Raw genomic sequence first — 22,296 nt, forward strand, 5'->3', positions numbered from 1 at the left:
ATTCAGCGCATGTCTCTCTCTCTCTCTCTCTCTCTCTCTCTCTCTCTCCACACACAGCACGCGCTGCTACTCGCCTCCTCACTGCATCTGTCCTCTTCTCCCTGAAGTGAGGTACCATGCATCCTGCTCTACCCTCCTCCTCCTCCTCCTCCTCCTCTCCACTTGTCTCTTACCATTCCAGGGTGTCTTCATCAAGCACAGCCTTCCTGCTGCAAAGCCGGGCACCATAAAACCACCAGTCTTACTTGCTCAGGGGACTTTGGAGACGGGACAAGGCTGAGGACAGCTGCTGGAGACGCTGCTGCTGTTTTGTTGGGACGCGGATCTTTGCCAGGTCTCTCTGCTCGCTTTGTAACAACGCTTGATTCCTCTCAATGGTGCAGGAGGGCACGCGTCAACAGAGAAGCTCTTCTGTGTTTGTCAGAGAACATTCACTGTGTGTAAGGACATCGGAAACGCTTTAACCGTGTGTGTGTCGTAAGTGCAAAGAAATCTATTTGTGTGCAAGAAAAGATGAGTGTTAATTTCTAGCTGTTTGCTTTTCTGTTTAAGCATGACCTTCTTTTTACGATATGAGCCAGGAGTCCGAGAGAGTTTTAGATTGACATGCATGTTTTTAGTTGTCCAGCGTCACGCGCCTCACTTCAGGTGTTTGACTGAAAGGCTCCGTTGAGTTTGGAGGGCGAGAAAAACTTGCCGGACATCCACAACTCCTGGCTGCCCAACAAAACACACCAAACAGAAAGACGATAAAAGAACGTGATGGACTTAGAAAGAGATTGGCAAGAAAAACATGGGCAGGATTGCTCTCATTCTTCGTATAGCCACGTCAAAGCAGATTGGGGGTATTAGCGGAAGACAGAAAAGAGGAGAAAGCAGCACTGGGAAAGACAATGCACAGAGGTTTCACAGGGTTTTCTCTTCTTTCACTGTTAAAACACAGCATTTTCCTCGTCTCCTCTCCCCTTTTACCCTTTGCAACACACACGCTTTCCCACACACGTGCCCTTTTCGATTGGGTGACTCTGTTAGCAACTCACGCCGTGCCTCTCCTCCTCCATCCCTCTCCCTCTATCTCCATGCTCTCTCATATACTCAGGTGGAGTGAGACCGACAGAGGATCTCTGCTTCAACTCAGCTTGAGATTCTCCTACGAAGAAACTGAGAAAGCTCAGAGTCCCACTCCGGCCTGGGATTTCCGAATGAGATTCAGCAGCAGCAGCGGCAGGCCGGCAGTCATGGACCACAGACTTCCAACTCCACACAGGATCAACAAGGACAAAGCCTAAGTTCCACGGGCAGAAATCAGCACGGCCGTTAAGCGCTCTGAGGACACATACGAATCCTTGTTTGTCTCGGAGCAGCTCGAGCAACCTCTTGCCAACAGCCATGCAGGTGTCCTTCGCCTGCACGGACCACGGGCTGAAGGCCCCGCGTAACGGCGAGCACAGCAAGCAGAACGCCGCCAGCACCAACACAGCCAGCCAGGCCCGGGCCCGCTTCCGCACCGTGGCCCTGATAGCTCGCAGCCTGGGCTCCTTCACCCACCGCTACCACCACAACCTGAAGGAGTCCACCGCCAAGCTCACCGGCATGAAGTACCGGTACGTATAGTCCGATGGGGAATAGGGAGCGGGGAAGGAGGGGGCAAGTGTGTCCAGTTGTTTTTAGTTAGCCTGCCTAGTCACGAAATTGAAAAAAAAACTCTGAATGTGAGAGAAAGAAATATATAAAGTGAATATGAATGAAAACATAGTGGTGGAAAAACAAGATACCTCAAGGTGAGAAGGGAGACTAGATGAATGAAAAGAGCCTTGATGGAGACAATGAAGGTATGTGAGCAATGACAGGGGAGGAGTGGGATGTGTGTGTGTGTGTGTGTGTGTGTGTGTGTGTGTGTGTGTGTGTGTGTGTGTGTGTGTGTGTGTGTGTGTGTGTGTGTGTGTCAACATCATTTTCCGTGAAGCAGATTTATTGGCAATTCATGATTGTACCACATTTTACAGCAAAATAGGATCCGAGTCTATAACAGTGGAGTTTCTTTGGAGTTTTATTGCATTGCTTTCAAGTTTATGAAGAGATAATAATAAAAATACAGAAAATATATTTCTGCAGGCACACTAAAAGGCAGTTTGAAAGCTTTTTTATAAGGGTTTATTACACATTTACACCTTTTACTGCATATAGATAATAGCCTGGATATAAATAATAAATGTGAAAACTAAGATATCCCCTTCCCACAAAACTTTAAAATACTTGTATTATGAAAAGCAGATATGACTAATAATAACCGTGGAGTGTTTTGCCTTCAACATCTACAGATATCACCTCACTGAGTTTGATCTTGAAGGTCTTTCATGACCCAAGTCAATAACACATCAGTATAAGTGCCCCTATAACTGGCCGTAAAGTGTCACAGTAAAGTGTGTGTTGTTGTGATTAAACAACGCTTTCATATTTCAGTAAGTGTGCTCGTAACCAAGAGGAAAACATTTGTAGCTTTCCGCTCACACTGAAAAAAGGTGACATCCTCGCCCACGGTGTCCAGAGAGACGCGCAGAGAGACTGAGAGGGGAAGAAAGAAGCTGGGAGGGAGGATGGGAAGGGATTGAGTTAGAAACAAGAAATGGATGACAGAAAGAACCAAAAAAAAGAAGAATTGAAAGTGACTGAAAGAGAAAATTGGGGCACGCGGGTCAGCTCGCAGAAAAGAGGCAATTAGCGGAATCGTAGCAGATTGGATGCAGGGCAGCTAAATGTGTAAATGTCTGCTCGTCACACAATCTCATCCCGTTTCCATAACAACATTAAAAGAGCCAACCTCAATCTGTTCCCAAGCACCAAACACGCTGGCTGACTCTACCGTTCTAACTTTAATTTTTTCCTATTCCTACCAATATGATATTGTTTTACAGCTGTAACTCAATCATTTAAACACTTTTTATATTTAAAGTCTCAAACTCAACCAACAAATCAACCTACATGCATGTTTCACTGCTGCTTTTATTTTCCTCACAGGGGAATATATTTTGAAATGTTGCCCTGCTGATGCAGGACCGAAGTGCATGGCCTCTAAAATGTGCTTGTTGTGGTGTGCAACATTTGCTTGTTCTAATAGCTCTCTCTAAAAACAGTTGGAGGATGTTAGCTGCAAAGCCTCCTATAAACCCTTCAGCAAATTTTAACATTCCCACTCTGCTTCCTGTTTGTCTGGCTCTTCCTGTACTGTACCTCTGCCTCCTACTGTCCTTCAAAGCACTGGCTCATAACTGGTTAAAATAGACCCTTGTATTGTTTGTAAAACCCTGCAGGGTCTACAACTAAATACATGTTGCACATTCTATTAAAATTTTTCTCTGCGTGATGAACAATACAAAAAACACACTTTTTTTTTTTTTGCAAAGAGTGTGTGCGTTTTTGGCCGTATGCATTTGCACATTGCATTACATGCATCGGTGCATGCATGTGCAGTACATGTACGGCGTTAAGGCTCCGCAATGTAAGAATCTGAAGGCGTAGCTGGATCACGAGATGCAGCGTTCAGAGCGAGCGAGCATAAACTAATAATAACACCATCCGCTGCATTTTAGTTGTCATGGCGATATATGGTGTTGCCAAATATAGTGTGGTTCTAATTCTTCTTTCAGTGAAACCGTGCAATGCTGTTGGACCTTTTCTTACTTTTAGAATAGTGTACAAATCCCCAAACAACGACGCAACAAAACATCCCGGTGCCACTCGCTTCACTGTTACTCTGCAGATTGTTTCTGGTTCCTGGTAAAAGGCCCCCGATTCAAGTTCACAACGCTCATCAGGCGGCAGAAGGCCCTCTGACAGTCCAGGCGAGATTCCCCTTGGTCGGAGCTGCGCTGCTGATCGGCATGCAAACATCCCCTCCATCAGCTCCTTTAGACGCAGGATTATCAGTGGCCGGCAGAGACTCTCTGAGCTGTGTACACATCTGTGTGTTGACAGCGTGAATAATGCACTTTGTGTGTGTGTGTGTGTGTGCTCACAGAAATGGCAGTTTCTGTTTTAACTTTTCATTATGCAATTTTCCTCAGAATTTTTAAATCCTCACATTGAAATATTATCAGTCTGACCTCCACCTTTTGATGCATACTAATGAACATAAACTATACCTAAAAAGATACTCCGTCTATTTAGTGCTATAAGTGGGCTCTACTGGTCTTTTCAAGGTATTCCACTCGTCGTCTTGTTGCACAGTCGAGCTGAATGAAGTTTGTTTGCTGTGGCACAAGTGTCATCTTGGCATTAATGGATGAATCTGCTGGGCCTTTATCTTGATCCTTTATCTTTTACGAGGGCAAAAAAAATGGTATTCATTTTTGGGTTTTTTACATTTAAATCATTGATAGCAGAGGGTGGGTTTCTTCTGCTCAGATATCGGACAGATAAACATCATGGAATGACTGATGACATGCAGAACATCATTGTCAAATGGAAAGTACTTTGTGTTTGTTGTACGTCGAGGCCTTTAATCAGCTCAGTCAATTACTTCCATTCAATAGTTTGGCAGGGAACACACTGCACACCATTTGTACATATTTAGCATGAAGTCAGCAAGAAATCCACGTTGGTAACAGCTGTATTTCGGGGGCTGATGTAATCCTCCGTCTGTCCGTCCGCACAGCAGGGGAACAGACATCCTGCTACTGTGGCTCTTCTCAGGATGGACCGCAAATCAGAGTTGGCTTCGTTGTTGTTATCCATGGATTTATGTTTGTGATTTTGAAGTGGGATGTGAACTTTGGGTACATGTGTCCATGCGCAGGTGCCAGTGCGCATACATGCGTGTGTGTTTGCATGACTTTGTGCGTGTCGACTACACGCTACTGGAGCCCATCAGGCTGCTTTTGCTCAGAGATACAGCTTTTTTTTTCTTTTTTGCCCAGTTTGTCATCATACATTAAACGCTTTAATAGAAATACATGCATTTTAGGTTCCAAAGCCATTCACTTCAAATCATGTCACCATCTTTTTTCTGTGATGTGTAGTTCTAATAATATGAGCCGGGGTGTTGCACAACAGGAGCCCTGTAGAGTGGAGCTTATAAAGACCAAACTAGCCCCCAAGGATAAAATCCACCCAGACTCTCAGATAAACAGCCAGGACTTTTGCATTTTAATTAAAAGGACACAATTAAAATGGTTTTCCATGATGTTTTATAATAGCAATTAATCTAAGCTGTTAGTCCTTAAGTGGCCTGTGTTTACAGACAGGAGTACTGGTAGAATTAATTTACTTAAATTACAAACCATGTTTCATCCTCGTCTGTTTGTCAGTATTGTAGGTTTGTCAGATGTCAACAGATGAAAAAAACAATTCAGCTTATAGAAATGCTTTGAGTTCATCGGAGGTTCGGGATGGCAACACTGGATTGATACTCAGCATTTATTTTGTGATATCTCAATTGTTATTAAGATACAATTGTTATTAGGATAACCCTATTTCATCCATTTGTTTACATTTGTAAGACGAGCTGACAGTGCAGTTTAAGATGTTTCAGTTTGGCTTTTTCCTTTTAATGCATGCAGGTGAACAGAAACTAAACCTAAAAAGACACCATGGCATACTTTCTATCACTACCGTATGAAGGCTTTCCAGTTATCATGGCATGATTTCTTTTTTTCTCCTACATTGCTAAGCTCTCCACAATGTTCTGAATCAACCACTTCAGATCCGCCCACACGTTTTCCAATAGAGAATCAACCCACAGGCCACGCTAGCTTCAATCATGCGTCTCTGCTGAGAAATACTGTTATTCTGTGATATTCGTTAACTGATCAGTCCGGAAAACGTCCGAGTGTTTTTAATACATTTCCACAGCGCAGTAAAAATAACAATGTGTGAATGCATACGATGGTCTGTGCATGAGGATGACAAAAGTTTAAACAATGTTGACTTTGGCCCTTTGGTCAAACAAAGCAGAACGTCATGTCCAGACTCTCACTGCACACACACACACACACACACACACACCATACAAACATGCGCATTGTGCACGGCCCTGTAGGGAGCTGGCTGTCATTTCCTGTTCCTCGTTCTGTGTCATACAGAATGCTTCATCCGTAGAGGGCGTTTGATCCGCTTAGACTCGGGGCTTGGTCTTGTAACTATGCGAGCTTCTGTCTGCTGCTCGAGTCTCTTTCATTCCGTCCCTCTATCGTAGCGTTCTGTCTCCTTCTCTTCTCCGTCCATTATCTCTCTGTCATTGGTGAGGATTCAACCATGAGGCCCATAGACTTCATCAGGGGTTTTGTTTTCCCCAGTAACTAGGCTGGAGCTTTTCACTTCGACTTAATGTGTTCATTATTTGCCCCCTAATGTGCTTTATTTCACTTTCCTCCTTTCTTTCCGCCCACGCAGGCCCTGATATATTAAGCATGTGACCTGCCTTTCAACCCCTGCGCTGAATCCTTTCTTCTTTTTTTTTGAAAGCGGTGGGAACCGAGAAGGCGGGCGTTGTCTAACCCTTCCGCCTGTCAAGTTTGTTTTCTTGTTTATCTTTTTCTATCTGCATTGATCCCCAGCGACCAGCTGACCAGCATTGATTGTGAGGAATTCCAACATTAGAAAATAAATCTCCAACGTTTTAAGCAAAATAAATGAATCCAGATGTTGCCGTTATTTTTATTTTTTCCAACTGAGTATCCACTGGAATAGAAGTGGCTGCGTACAGTAGCTGCTCACAGGATGCTCATAAGCGGTGACAGGTTTGTGTGAGGGGGCGTCTTTAAATGACTCATTTGTCATTTCACTTCAAGGCTTCTTTTGGGCGTCATCCAAGCATGAGGATGATGACCAAGCCACACTCACTGGCTTGCAAAGTTCTTTATGCGCAGTTTTGAGTGGAGATGTTTTTCCTTTCCTTAGTTTGTTTATCTTACCATCTAAGAACTTGTGCCTCTGCAGCCCCATTTTGATCCCACACATGCGTACAAGCAGCTATTTTCTCTTTAACACAAACTTGTTCATTTTCGTTCCTTTGCTGCTGGTGACACGCTGTAATCCCCCTGAATGATTAGCTTACGTAGCAAAGTGCCTGTGCTGGCATCCAATTACCAGACCTGAACGGATCTATTACTGTGCTGCGCCTGGCGGTGTGGTTAATAATCAGGTACGGCCGATGCCTTTGCTTCCCTCAAAACAAGAATACAGCAGCAGGGCGCTTTTCCGCCTGCTGAACGTCAGCCTCGTTCTTCTGCTATCATTAAGGCATCTTGAATGCATTTAAAACATCACGCGAACACTCTAAACACAGCTTATGGAGGATCTCCAAAAACAAAGTTGGCAATTTCTTCCGAGGACAACCAGACCTATTTTGAAATGGAACAAGCTTGTTTGTTGCGGAGGTAATGTGCATGAACGTGTCACTGCAATCATGTCAGCGGTATCAATGAGGATCCAATGCATATGTGTTCAATTTACAAACTATTTCAGGCATAAGTAAATGCTTTACCCAGAGGGGCGAGCTATGGACACAGCTGTAAATATTCCTAATCATCCGTGCGTTTTGCCCTCAATGACGCCAGGACGGAACACACACTATTCTGTCAGTATCACACTTCCAACCTTACAGCCTCCCCCCTCCCTCTCATGGACCTGAGCTCCCACTGGATAATACATCAGAGAGACAGCGGGTACATTATCCAAACTCCTCCACCGTGTCAGAGACAGGAAGCCACCCGGCAATTTGACTGCAGAGCGATCTGTTGTCCTTATTGCTTTAATGCACAATGCATCAAAGGATCCATAAATGTTTTTAAAAAAATTGATATGTAAACACATACCTCATTTATTTTCCTCCACTGACACGACGACTTGACGTTTCCCCATTTCCATTACTTGTTGGGCACTACTGGCATTTCTTCACGGCCTCATTTGATGTAACGAGTAAACGCCTGCAAAACCAAGCAGACACAATCCTCAGACCAAACAGGGAGGGTCCATCCATCTATCTATCGTCAAACCGCTTATCCTGCACACAGGGTCGCAGGGGGGCTGGAGTCCATCCCAGCCAACTTCAGGCGATAGACAGGGTACATCCTGGATTGGTCACCGGCCAATCGCAGGGCTACACAGAGACACACAACCATTCACACACCTACGGGCGATTTAAAGTCCCCAATCAACCAGAGTATGTCTTTGGACTGTGGGAGGAAGCCGGAGAACCCGGAGAGAACCCACGCAGACACAGGGAGAACATGCAGACTGCACACAGAAAGGTGCCGCCCGAATGGGGAGGGTGTTTCTGGGAAATAACTATTTGGACCAATTCTCCTCGCCGGATGAAATGGTCTCATGGTCAAACACATGAGTTCCCCTCTCAGTTGGACACGATGGGGCACGTATCGTGAAAGCAAAAAATATTTTATTTTGTCTTCTATTGCTTTAGTTTGTCTTCCGTTGCGTTTATGGCCGCCCCAAAGTGGCGTTTCATTGCGGCCCATCTGCTGGATGTAAATGATCTGCCTGAAGGATTACGGGGGGTGAAACCAACAGCAACACTTCAAAAGTCCTGCAGGGCAGCAGCCCCAACAGGTTGAGGATTTGTTTCAGTCATGCGTATAGTTTTCAAGGTCTTTGGTGGGAAACAATCTCCTGCAGAGAAGGTGGGATTCATATTGACGGAACAAATCGAGTGACCTCCCTCCTGTAAATCTCCCTAATCCGATTCATGATTGCAGGAGATATAAAGGTAAAACGTGATGAGCTAGATGGTTATTATCAATGCCCTACATGCAGTAAGTTTGCCTGCATATAGCAAAGTTACTGTCATCTCCCTTCAGTCTCTAGAGTTATGATGTTTTGTTAAAGCAGAAAGAATGTGTGCGCCCAAAGTAAAATGCAGCAGCACATAAATTCACAATGTCATTGCTGACAACTTGAGACAAAGCAGCAATGTTTTTTTCATATGTTTCTTCATAGGAACCTGGGGAAATCTGGGTTGCGTGTCTCCTGTCTGGGACTTGGTGAGTTTATTTAATCAGCAAGAGCATAAGCATCCAAGTGCGAACTCAACTCGTGTGTGTGTGTGTGTGTGTGTGTGTGTGTGTGTGTGTGTGTGTGTGTGTGTGTGTGTGTGTTAGTTAAGAGATACTATAGAGCCAGTGAAAAAGCCACGCAAAAGGGGATAGTGTTTTAATTGTATTGGATTATTTGACCCCGTTCAATCCACGTGCGTCTTTTATATTTATGGAGAGTCGTGAGAGACAACACAGTGTTATTAGTTCCCCTTTTATTAAACAGCATTAGTTCCATCAAACAAGTTCAATCATCACACATATTCAATGTACACCGGAATGCAAACACACTCGTATTGATAGGACTGATTCATTGTGTAGTTATTGTGTTTGTGGGGGATGTGTTGAAGAAAAGGCAACAGTAGATCTCAATACATGAATCTTTAATGAGCTTTAAACCTGCTAAAACTAACAAAGCTTCTCTTAGCTTTTGACAAAAGGAGCTGTCAAGCATTCTGCACTTCTCTCAACAATTTGCATACAGTAAACTCCCAAAAAACATTATTTCATACTTTTAACACTCAACTCGGACATTTGGCTCTTATGGTTTTCAGGCGGGCCATTTTTTCATGTCAAGCAAAAATGTCAAAATGATAATTAATGCTTAGAGCGAATGATTTTGAGTATGTTATTTTTACTCTGATTTCTTCTACAGGCACATGGGTAACGTTTGGAGGTCAAATCTCCGATGAGGTAAGACTACATTAACATTAATTAACATTAGCAAACACAACTAGTGAGCCCTTGTGAGCACCGAGCCTGTAGCCTCCTCGGGAGGATTTTAGTTAGTCACCATCCATTACCAACCTCCCGATACGATCTGTTAAGTTCCTGTCAGCTCAGTGTTCAGGTCTCATTGCTCCCTGTTGCGTATTTAGTGGAACTCCGCTTCCTGTGGCTTGATCGGGGCTGGAAGGGGGAAAGCCACTGAACTCATCAGCTCATCACTGCCTGGCACACACAGGGAAACAAACAAACAAAAATGGAGCCAAGTAGAGAAAGATAAAGTCAGCCTGACTAAATTGGCCTTCCCATGTGGCTCTGGGTGAACTGCAGGCACAGAAACTAGGTCAGAAATGTATTGAGTGGTAAACAACTTTAAACTAGAGCAGCTGCAGACTTCCTGGATATTTGCATCTCAGCGGAAGGGAAGGTCAGGGAATTTCTTTAGCTCATCCTTTTTCAAGTGTAATTTGGGGTAACGTTAAAAGATGTACATCATACCTCGCTGAAGGGGAAATTCTTATCTTCTGAATCAGGTGGCAGAGCAGCTGATGACCATTGCCTACGAGAGCGGAGTGAACCTGTTCGACACGGCAGAAGTCTACTCCGGCGGAAAGTGAGTTGTCTCAGGACTCAAGAGGTTAACGCGCTTTGGCCCCCAGAGCAGGAATATGACGTACAGAAATGAGCTCAGCTCGACGCTGATCTACATAATCTTCTTCATCTGCGGAGTCTCCACATAATATTCACGGCTCGTTTACAGGTCTGGACATCTGATGAATATTAGTTTCAAGGCTGTGGGAGGAATTCATTCATTTAATGCGGGTGTTTTTCCTCTATCTTCTTTTCCTGCCGATTTTTAATCAGGTATTCATGCAGTAGATGTTTGGCAGATTAGCCGTCACGCTTACATGCTCTTAGACAAAATGCAGCCTGACACATAATCCCATTAACTTCTTTTGTATCTTTTTCTTTGCAGAGCAGAGATAATCCTGGGAAACATCATCAAGAAAAAATGCTGGAGGTGAAGTAAAGTTTCTTAAGATTCTAAAATTGTTCCGTGAATAGGTTATGTACAGTATGTGTGTGTATGCGCAACACTCCTAGAGTGGGTGGACAAGCCAACAAAATCTGTACCTAGTGTACATGTTTTCATCATATTATTAATTTGCATGCACTTCTCTGTGGCTGCATGGATCTACAAGAGCATTTGAGAGGTCAGGCTCAGATGTTGGTGTTGCAATGTATCTCAAAGAAACATTTATTTCTGGCTGACTAAGGCTGTGCATGGTAGCATTGTCGTTTATTGAGAGAGAAGGCCCATCATAATGGCTATTTATGAAGGTCAGGGCATAAATGTTGTCCTCTTGTAGCAGTAAATGTCCAGCTGTCCAATATTTTTCATGATATTTTAATGTCTAAAAGGATTTTGTACAAAAGTTGAGATCGTTCAATCCGTGCCAAAGCGGTGGACCTTCCCAGTAAACCACGTCCTGAACCCTGGTTGGGAATCACTTCATGCTTTAAGTTTCCCTTCATGAAAAACAGCCCAACAATTTTGGCCAAATGCCGTTTGTGTGGAAGATACTTGTGCTTAATACGTTTGTGTACATCTGCTTTCAGGTATTGTACATCGCAAATCTTTGAAGGTGCCAAATATCTTAACTTTCACTAAAATATCCTTACTTAAATGTACCAATGCAAGAACATGAAAGTTGTCGTCTGCTGTGTATAGTCTATGCACTGCCACACTGCGGTCACAAGACTTTCTCCATCACTCTTCTCATGGCAACTCACTGCCTGCAGCAACCTCAACTCGGCATCCGTTTCAGTTATTGATCGTTCAAGCGTGAGGGATTTTACATCAGGGCCGCTGTCTTGGTGGAGAAAAAAAGGATCTTTCAGTGATTTTTCATAAAAGATACGTTGTTTTTTGTTTTTGTTTGATCTTGCTGAATCACACTGCAAGATAAAGGATCACTGGAGAAACCATGCATGTCCACGCGCACATGCAGCATTTGACATGCATGTGTCTTTTTTGACAACAGCTTTGAAAGTCCTTCTTATGACCTTTTGATGTGTCTGTCTGTTTTCCCTCAGGAGATCTAGCTTGGTGATCACCACAAAGCTTTACTGGGGAGGGAAGTAAGTGTGTGTGTGTGCATGTAAATGTGTGTATGACGTCCAACATGTGCATTTTATGTTGGGATTTTCTCACTGCACATTAAAACATTAGCCGCATAGACATGGCGTCGACCACTTTGGAAAACAGTGACAGTGAGGACACACTCGAAACATGAGTGACACAAGCGCACATTTCTGCATGGCCTTGTTTTCACCCCCTGTTGATTCACTACATATGTTTCCTCAAACTTCTTGCCAAAATGCCAAGAGTCATAACTGCTTCTTGTGACATGCCGACGTATTCGTCTCTCAGTGCGCATTGCTATTAGAGGTCTTAAGGCTCAAACGGGGGGGAAGTAGAAGCAACATAAGAACATTTTTGTTCTCCATTCAGTGTCTAACCCAGATGAGTCGGGTAGGTTGGGAAAATGTCATTTAAACTCATACTGTTGTCAAGGTACAAAATCTCTCCCCAAACCGAACAGATTGACATTACAACTGCTTAACGCCCTACTGAGCAATATGATAGGCCGCCCTTCTGCACCAAAGGTAAGAAAACATGATGAAGGAGGGACAGACATTTATAGCATTTAGGAACACAGCGGAAAGGAGGGCGGCAGAAAAAAAAAGGGAGAGTGTGAAATGAAGCAAAGACAACACAAAAGAGCAAAGAGAGAAACAGAAAGAAAAGAAAGGAATCAAATAAGAAAGACGAATCCAGGCAAGGGGAAAATGTGAAAATGACTACTGACAAATCACTGAAGCGCAGTTTTGAGTGTTGCAGCCGTTCCGGTTGTGTAGCTTCACAATGTTACTGTTTAGGTTGACCAAACAGCTTTTGCTGTACATTACAAGCTCAGTGCTTCATGTCAGGCGGATAAAGACAGTGACCGAATGATGTAAGTAATGAACCTGGTGCAATTAGCAGGTACCAACCCAGATATTTGTGCATATCTATAAGGAAACAGCCTCAAAATAGTCAACAATGTAATCAAAGCGTTGAAACAAATGTGCTTCAACCGTCCAAATTCAAATTCAAAAATGTACAAAGGTTTTACGTTGTCACACTAAACCACTATGGCCCTCATTGTGCCACAAATGACCATGCTATGAATGCTAAAGGTTAGTGAAGTTTTAGCTCTGTGTTATCTTACCTGGTATCAGCGTCTGGGTAATGTGATAAAAAACGTACTTGAGTAAACAACCTGGCCAATCACCGGTGATCAGGACAAGACGACCATCCCTGTTTGTTCGATAGCTGCGGGCGAACTGCTCAGCGTCGAGTGGGTGTATTTCTCCTCAGTGGTTTGTTTGTTATGCAGGCTCTTGCTTTGCTTGTTTAACGATCTGCTTCAATTCAAGAGAGTTGTGTCTATGTGCAGGAATGTGCAAACGCATGCGTGTGCGTGCTGACACGCACTTATTCTCCTGCTTCTTCTGCTGCAGAGCCGAGACGGAGAGAGGCCTCAACAGAAAACACATCATCGAAGGTAACAGGTCGATTCCCCCGCCGCTGCTTTGTCCTTCACCTCACCCCATCACTTACTTCTTTTATCGTATTTCCCCCCCTTTATTCTTCCCAATCGGTGTCTCCTCCTGTGCACGCAGCCCAATTTGAATATTGTGTGTGCTACATTGAAGCTTGAGAAAAATTGTCTCACTTTAAAGGGTTCCTATTAAGAAGTTAATATGCCTCAACGTATCTAGTGTCCTCTAAAATGCCTCTCTGTGGCTTTGTTTGAGCTGATAATGACATCCCACCTCACTAACCACTCGCCTATCGGTCATCAGCGCAATGCACCCTCTGCAGTGACTCAGCTCCCTCCAAAGTTATTAACATTCACAGCAGCCTCTGCACCCCCCTCCTTCCCCAAAACAAAGCCAGTCCAGATGATAGGGGCCATCTGTTAGAGAAAGGTGCAGTGTGTCTGCAGGTTTGGCACATGTCACCTTAGGGTAACAAATAGTCTGGGGGAGACCATCATCCCGACTACTGGTTGTGCATCCCTCCACAGGCCAGTCAGTGACGTGATGGGGGGGTCGAACCAAATGTTCGATGGCAGAGAGCAGCACTGAGGTACTCTGGGGTACGAGGAGAAGTCAAAGTCCCTCAGTAGACACCGGCTTGTGTGTTTACCATTTTACTCTCAGGACAGAAAGAAAGTCATTGATTATTTCAAATAGACTTCTGCAGGACACTTAATGCAATGCAGTATTCAGTGCAGATGCCAGTAGAACAGCTTTGTGGTACAAACATCACAACATTTTTTCTCAGCTCCAAAAATAGACTTCCTTCACAGCGAGGAAATTCCAGCTAATCCAGGAGGCAGCAGACAGCGTTAGCCATGACGGTGCAGGCTCCCATTAGGATCCCTGATGGCTAGTGGGTGTTTCTGGGATCATGGGAGAGCGTATACCTGAATAAATGGTTCGAAGCGGAGCAAAACTCTCAAGTGGGATTAGCTGGCAACGATGAAGCCTCCGGCACTAATCTGCTACGCAAACTCACGTCCTCCAGAGCGCACAAGTGTCTTTTTCCTTGTCTCTCTTCCACCCCGCTGTCCTTATTTGTGACAGTCTCCTCTGTTCACTTCTCATCTTTCATCAGGTCTTCCCCCGCGTGTGAATGGGGAACTGATCTGCACACAATAGGTTGTTGCCATCGCTTATCCTCCGCTCGGCGTACAGGGTCTCAAAATGCCGAGCGCGAGGGAAAGAATTGAGCGCGACCTTTTCTCTCATCCCCCTCGTCTTTCTTGTCAGCCTCATCCAGCTTTAGGTTTTTTGGTTCCTCCACCACCTGTCAAAACATTTATTTACATAATGAGGATTCAAGTTTGCTTAGATGCAGGGCATTTTTTCTATAGATAGTCTTTTCAGGAGATATGTTAACTGGGCTCTACATTAATTAACCTCATAACATCATCTCTTTTTGACTAAGACTCGTGATCCCATAACCATCGCTCCAGCTCGGTAAAACAGACTATGACGAATAAGATTCGCTTGCGGGCTGGATTGAAAGATGGCCGAGCCGAGATGCAGCTGGCGGGCCTCGAGTCACATGTGGTCAACTGTCACTTTGCCATGTTTACGATCACGTTGACTTTAAATCCCTTCAGGATCTTCCTCACCTTTTTTGTCCTTTCATCGGCTGCCTTGGTTTAAATATCAAGATTTAACCAGCACACTTGAAGAAATGTTTCTGTTTTTGTATATTGTTGCTCTGAACTGGGTATCATCATTTTTTAAAAACAGCAAAGATCAGTAATGTAATGTTCACAATACACGGTGGCATAAAACCATTGCCCCTTTAGGTATGCTTGACACCATCATTTGGGAGTATTCATCAGCAGAGGGTGACGCTCAGTGCTTATTCGGGCTTTGTTCCATTCTGATTTGTAAGGGTGTCAAATTATCCTTCTGGAAATTAGAAATATTTAAGGTTAAATTCCAGCAGTACAACAAATAGAAAACAAAAATAACAAATGTCACTTTCTTGGACATCTTCTCTCCTCTTCTCTCCTCTCGTTGCAGGTTTAAGGAGTTCTCTCCAGAGGATGCAGCTTGAGTATGTGGATGTGGTTTTTGCCAACCGGCCAGACAGCAACACCCCCATGGAGGGTGAGTGGTTGTTGTCGAGACCCCAGGGGGCAGTAGGAACAATGCATGCTGTCCCGTGACATGAGATGGGGAGAAACACAGGCTGCTGGCCTGGTGACCTTTGCCTTTGACCGAAGGGGTTTTTCTTTGTGTGTGTATGTGTCTGCCACACACACACACACACACACACACACACACACACACACACACACACACACACATTTCTAGTATTCTGACAATCTTGCCTCATCTCTCATTCTCTATTTGGGATCGGCGCTCTACCTCTCTTTTCCCCTCCATCTCTGGGGGATCACTAGTTTCCAACAGGGTCTCTGAGCCACACACGCTCCCAGCCTTCCTGGTTCATGAGAAGCAGGTTTATGGCCCCGCCCCCCCTCCTCCCCAAGGGGAACCTGGTGTATTTTGGGGTTGGTCTCACTGGACACAAGCCCTACTGTGCGCACCATTCCTTCAAGTGCTGCCTTTCACACACACGTAACAAGGGCCATCATTTATTTTCTCTATTACCTCTCCTTCATAACATCACTGATACTTGGGCCCCTTTTTTTATTCAGTCCTAACGCTCATCCACAGCTTAAATTAGGCCCCAAGGATGGAGTCCCACTGGTCCCTCAAAAACACTTCCCAGTCCTTCCGCTTTGCCACCAATGCTTCCTCCGCTGTGAGCCAGCTGACAGTGGAAGGTCAATCCTCCACGCTCATTCTCCCCGGGGCTTTTCTGTCGCTGGTTGTACGTTGGCCCGCCAGGCACGGCCAGCAGCCACCTCCGTCCAACATTAGTTACCCGTCTGCAGATAAAGTCAATTCACCATTGACAACTAATGTAGAGAAATCTAACGTGAACGATGGATTCGTGGATCGAGAGTGCGTCAGGATAATCAAAGTTGCACATGAATGTATAAAAACGCACAAACACTGACAGGCATTAAGACAGATGGGCTGTTTTCCTTTCCGCAGCTGTGCCACACGGTTATTCCATTAATCCTTGTAGAAGATTGTCCACCTCTTATTCATACTTACCAAGAGTAAGGAGTGGATGTAGATGCACAAATGAAGACTTCCTCATCTCGCTTCTCCTGGAGACTATTCAAAGTAATTGTGCGAACATGCAAAAACACAGGACCCCCATAGTTCATTGGACTTGTTATGTACATTTCTAAAATAGGAATTCACTTAGACACATGTTGCTGAAACTTAAAAAAAAAAAACCTTTCTCCAATAAACAAAGGATGTTAAGATTACTAACAGGTGGGTGGGTGTGTTTTTGCACACATTCGGGTGGAAATTGTTTTTGTACGTTGTTCTCGTGACTTTAACTTCTTCTGACTGTGTGAGACAACGCGTGTCCCCTTGGGGACAAAAAACGTGATGTCATGGCTGCATAGTCTGGCTTTGTTACCATCACCACTAACTTGTACCGTCCAGCCTTCCTATTTGTTGTGTAACTCTTCCTCATCCCCCTACTCTCTCTAGACTCTTGGTTTATATCCGGTCCAATATGCCCAACCTTTCTCGTGAATGTCCAACGTCCACCTTCCTTTCCTGGACTGAGCCCACCGCTGTTCTTTATTGTTGCAGCTCCTGCATAGTGATGAGAATGTATAGCAGTTTAAGGCCTAGCCTCAATGTCCTCTGCTGTAGTTTGCAAAGTTCTCACATTGTAGCACATATGTGCCTCCAGGAGGAGCATCAGTGCCGTTGTCAGCTCATTGTTTTAATCGGCATCCCATGGCCTGCCGAATGAACTGCCTGCATCTCAGTTCAATGTTGGTTTCCAGTCGCTCGTCCACATATTTTATTTGACAGAGCGAATTGCATCCATTCACTCAACTTAATAAGGAAATCCTGCGGACAGAGTGAATAAAGAGTGGGATTTACAGGCGGAGGAAAAGATCAGACATGGCATCAATAAATAGACTTTGTAGAAGGCCCTCCGGCCAAGAACAAATGAAATGCTACTGCCACAGCATACTGAACACATGGCTTTGGCTTTACTTCAAGGGCACGGATGTCCCCTCGATGCTCAAACGTTCAGCAACAGCATGGAGAATCTTTTCACCCACTCAGCAGCTCAATACTTATCTTCCTTTGAGCTCCACATTCAAAAACGTCTTTCCCACGAATATAAAACCAAGCTAAGCTCCTGTGCTGTGACATATTGATCGCCGACCCGTAAATATTATCTTCAAAATATGCACTACTGGACAAATATGGACATCGGCTCAACAATTTATTCCACTCTCCTATCTTCACTCTGCAGAAGGGCAATGTGATGCCTGCTGGTTGAACTTGACCAAATGACTCAGGACAGTGTTGCTTGTGTGAGAAGTCTCAAAGACGGGCTCATAGTTGCAGTTTTTGGTACATTTGCATTCAACACGCAGATGGAATGCATTGCATGCATGTACTCACACAGAAATACAATTCATTTCAACAATATCAAACACTAGTCCAAAACATAATTCTCTTTACAGCTTTAATTGTAGCCTTAATTACTCAACAATGTGGTTATTTTTTGTTATCTTTACCATACAACACATGACTTGCGTGTTTGTCCCAATAAATAGTGAATAGTTAAATAGTGAATATGGAGCAGTGGTAGAGATATTTATATCCTAATTCTCCACCTATCTCACGCATTAAGGAGCATACTAATACCCTCCATGTTTTTCATAACCTCTCTTTCCCCCCACATCATCCAACACGCGCGGTGGCTTCATGTGAGTGGGGTGTTGATGGTGATCGCTGGATATCTCACCCCAGCACGTTGCTCCGTGTGTGACCATCTGTTGTTAGAAGACTATTTATGTTCAGAGTGGCCAGTCGGCTGCACGGTGGTTGATTTGGATAAACTTGCCAATGAGTTCTCACAGCTGTGAGCTTTTACAACTTGCAATTTTTGCCTTCGTCTTTATACATCGCTCCGTCCCTCCCTCGAGGAGCAGATGCGCTGTTATCCTGCCACCCTCCCACTTGCTTCACCCACACCACCACAGACACACGCTGGCTTTCTGTCTCACTGAGCTACAGTTTGGCCCACAGAGAGATCTGCTGAGGAAAAGGAATCACTCACACTCTTTTTTTTTTAATTACACACTAGTCTCATCTCTTCATCCTCATTCTCAGTCTCTCCTCTTCACATTTTACATTCACCGCTTTAATGAAGCAGATGTTTCATTAATGCATTCTAAGTACAACGGCACACAAAAGCACGCAATTAAAGACATAAGTGATCACATTAATTTCTTTTTCATCTGGTTGTTGTTTTCTTCAGTAAATGGACAGTTTGTGCACAGCACACAAGGCACACATTCAAAATAATAACAGTATCCTCTCCTGAGATGTGAGATGGCCTCGGTTAAAGAACATTACAGCAGTTCTTATTAAATATGATTTTGGTTGACCACTATTCCACCCACCATAACCTACCCAGGCTCAAATAACCTACAGAGACCACCAAAGGCCACTGTGGCGGATTGCAGCCCCTAAGACTGTAACTTGGATTTTTTTCAACTGCACAAACAACATTCTGCCAAGGTCGGTCAGAATGTTGTTTCATTCAACCCCTTTGGCCACGTGAAGCTGTACGATCCCTGCAAAGAATATCTGCTTGTACACGAGTTTAAAAGGACGCAGGCTTTTCTCACAAGGAGCCTTTCAAGCAGCATCTTTGGTTTTACGGTCCTCACTGTTCTAGTTTTATATCAAGGCTTTTCTGAATTTCTTGCAATCTACTTTTATGAGAACTCTATTATTTTTTGAGAAAAATATCAATTGAATCTAAAAATGCTTTTTTGAGTGTATATAATCCAAAAATGCTAAAAAGAAGAGTAATATGAATAAGGTTTTTTCCTACAGCTTATATAAAATATTGTTGAGATATCCACTGATTACTGACAGTGTCCATATCTGCTTTTTTAACAGAGATAGTGAGGTCGATGACACATGTGATCAACCAGGGGATGTCCATGTACTGGGGGACATCGCGGTGGTCTGCAATGGAAATCATGGTGAGCGATGGAGATTGCATTGCTTTATATCCTAGCAAGCCACACAAGATTAGGAAATAAAAAAATCTACACGAGACAAACAAACCCGGTTTCATTTAAGGCTGGAAATAGTTTCTTTTTAAATTCAATACAAAGCATTTACAAAGTCCGATATCTTCCAGAATGGTTTCAGAAAGTGGGGAAAATGTAATTGAAGGTGATATCAGCAAGACAACCTCACATGTGACCCATAGAGCACAGTGGGGGATTTTCTAGTTTATGTAAATGTCCTTTCGTTCACACTACTGAAGCTATCACAACTTCTTTGTGTTTTTGAAAGCGCTATTGAAATCCAGAATGATCAGATATAGAAACATGACATACAAAGAGCAGCAAGGGGGGGTTGAACGTCTAATTAACATTTTTGCTGTTTCTTTTCATTGCCTCTTCATATTCAATTAGGAAGCATATTCGGTGGCCAGGCAGTTTAATCTAATTCCACCAGTGTGTGAGCAGGCAGAGTATCACTTCTTCCAGAGGGACAAAGTGGAAACTCAGCTGCCAGAGCTGTATCATAAGATAGGTATGTGTGTACTTTCGCATGTCAAGCTTCGTAAGTGAATGGATTCATGGCTGCAATAGATTGTGTAGCCTGTTGCTCAGTGGCTCTTCTTCTGTCTCAGGTGTGGGTGTGGTGTCGTGGTCACCTTTGGCCTGTGGAATTATCACTGGGAAATACGAGAATGGCGTCCCTGAGTCCTCCAGGGCCTCCATGAAGGTAAAGTTTAGATTTCTTCGGTGCACCTGCCTGGTTATATAATATGTCGTTTGACTAGTGTCCAAAAAGCTAGCCATTAAACATGATGTGGTTCACATTATTTCTGCCAGGCTAAAGTAATTCTTACTCTTGTTCCGCTCCTCCAGCCATACCAATGGTTGAGGGAGAAAATACTGAGTGAGGATGGGAGGAAACAACAAGCCAAGCTAAAGGAACTGACTTATGTTGCGGAAAAGCTTGGATGTACTTTGCCGCAGCTAGCCATAGGTGAGGACGTCCTCACACCCCCAACTTCCCATTCCTGTGGGAGTAAACAAAGAAAATATTGTTCACAAGCAAATCCCTGTTTCTCTTCGTACTGTCTGATACCGTGATGCTAAATTAACAGCTGTAAAAACTCCTCCGATCTTTAGCCTGGTGTCTGAGGAACGAGGGAGTGAGCTCAGTGCTGCTGGGATCCTCCAATCCGATCCAGCTGACAGAGAACCTGGGTGCCATTCAGGTATGAATGTATTTCCTGAGCCTGAATGTAACTGAATAACTATCAAGTATTTGGTCTACTCAATAGCATTGACCGGTTTCTCTGTGTTGTGCACCGTGCAGGTAATTCCAAAAATGACAGCAGGCATTGCTTCAGAAGTGGATCAAATACTGGGAAATCGCCCTCACAGTAAAAAGGACTACCAGCATTAAAATGGACAGTGTTTTAGTGAACTATGCTCCAAAAGCTTATCAAAGCTCCTTTCTCACAGCCATGGCACCATTAGCGAGTGTCCAACTTTGCTTGTGTACGCGTCTGACTGTATGTGACTGTGTAAAGTGTTCCACTTGGCTCCTTCTCTGTATGAATACCTACCAGTACTCATTATTGTAGTCTGAGCTACTAACAAAACATGCATGCTACAGCCGGGCTGGAGGACAGCTAGAAGGTCCAGGGAGATGATTTCGGCAGCAAAATTGTGTTGTGTGCTCCAACAAGCCGCTGAACCACACATTCAAAGAATCATGAGATTAGATTATTGGTGAAAGTTCATAGATGGTTTATTAACATGTACCCAATGTTACATGAATTAACGTTGCTAGATGTTTTTGATGTGAAGAAAAACAATCAATGATGACGTGTGGAATTGGATCTCAGCAGACTGGATGACATGTTTACATTTCCTTTGGCAGCGGAAGCTGGCCTGTCAATGAGATTAATTATTTCAGTATTGGATTAAGTGAAATTCTGCTCACAATGTTGCAAATACCAAGAGTTCAAAAAGTAACTAAAATATGTTTCAATGCATAAGTACTGACTATTATGTATATTATCCTCATTAAGCAGCTACGTAAATTTTCATTACATGTTGTAATTATTTTCGTTTTCACTTATTCAAAAGTACAATATGGTGTACTTCTCTGTTGTGTCCCGTTTTTTAATTAAGCAGAATTTTCTCAGTAAGGATAATGTCTGAATTATTTGTGCTGTGGCAAGAACATTTGTCTCATCAAAGTTGGTGAGATCCTTCCGAGAGAGAGCTTTGTAATTTAAGAAGCAATGCCATGTCGCTAATTAAGAAAGAGAAAAAAGAAAAACATATTTACCCCTGCAGCCATTACACCTGTAACTCTTATCCAATTTCTCTCAGATGCCAGTTTAAACCTACATAGTAGGAGGACTTTTGTTATGTCAGTTAAAACGTGTATTTCGGTGTCCTTCATCAGATTTGTAGATAAACATAAAGAGCTTATAATTCTCATGTAGTATGTTTTAGAAGATTTATAGTGATTTTTCTATTATTGTTATGGATGCTTTAAGAATTGAAATAACACTGCTAGAGTAGACACATTGTTTGCTAAATCTCCGTAAAACAACTACAACCCGTGACTTGAAACTGTCGGTACTGCTGTTAGCTGTTGGGGTTTGTCTGTGTCCTCCTGTTTTATAATAAAATTCATATTTAAATTGTTTTTACTAGTGAAGTAAGAATATATTTACTCTTTTTAATGTATTTATTATTTGTATGATCTC

The 22,296-nt window shown here is 43.5% G+C and overlaps 1 protein-coding gene across 3 annotated transcripts; it reads left to right on the forward strand.

Annotated features, from left to right (window-relative positions):
• Positions 1-22,234, forward strand: kcnab1b (potassium voltage-gated channel subfamily A regulatory beta subunit 1b). 3 transcript variants are annotated; one of them, XM_040171048.2, is made up of 15 exons: positions 1-440; positions 1,100-1,604; positions 8,953-8,996; positions 9,703-9,740; positions 10,307-10,386; positions 10,750-10,794; positions 11,871-11,915; positions 13,341-13,384; positions 15,429-15,515; positions 19,440-19,525; positions 19,967-20,087; positions 20,188-20,282; positions 20,429-20,549; positions 20,696-20,784; positions 20,886-22,234. In XM_040171048.2, exons 2-15 carry the CDS (start codon positions 1,390-1,392, stop codon positions 20,973-20,975), a joined length of 1,200 nt encoding a protein of 399 aa, XP_040026982.1. In that variant the 5' UTR covers positions 1-440; positions 1,100-1,389; the 3' UTR covers positions 20,976-22,234. The 3 variants fall into 3 exon arrangements, with proteins under 3 accessions (XP_040026982.1, XP_040026983.1, XP_040026985.1); XM_040171049.2 differs by having other exon boundaries at positions 29-477; XM_040171051.2 differs by having other exon boundaries at positions 81-334.
• The last annotated feature ends 62 nt before the right edge of the window (positions 22,235-22,296 follow it).

The sequence above is a fragment of the Gasterosteus aculeatus genome, chromosome 3, assembly GCF_964276395.1.
Source record: "Gasterosteus aculeatus chromosome 3, fGasAcu3.hap1.1, whole genome shotgun sequence".
NCBI lineage: Eukaryota > Metazoa > Chordata > Actinopteri > Perciformes > Gasterosteidae > Gasterosteus > Gasterosteus aculeatus.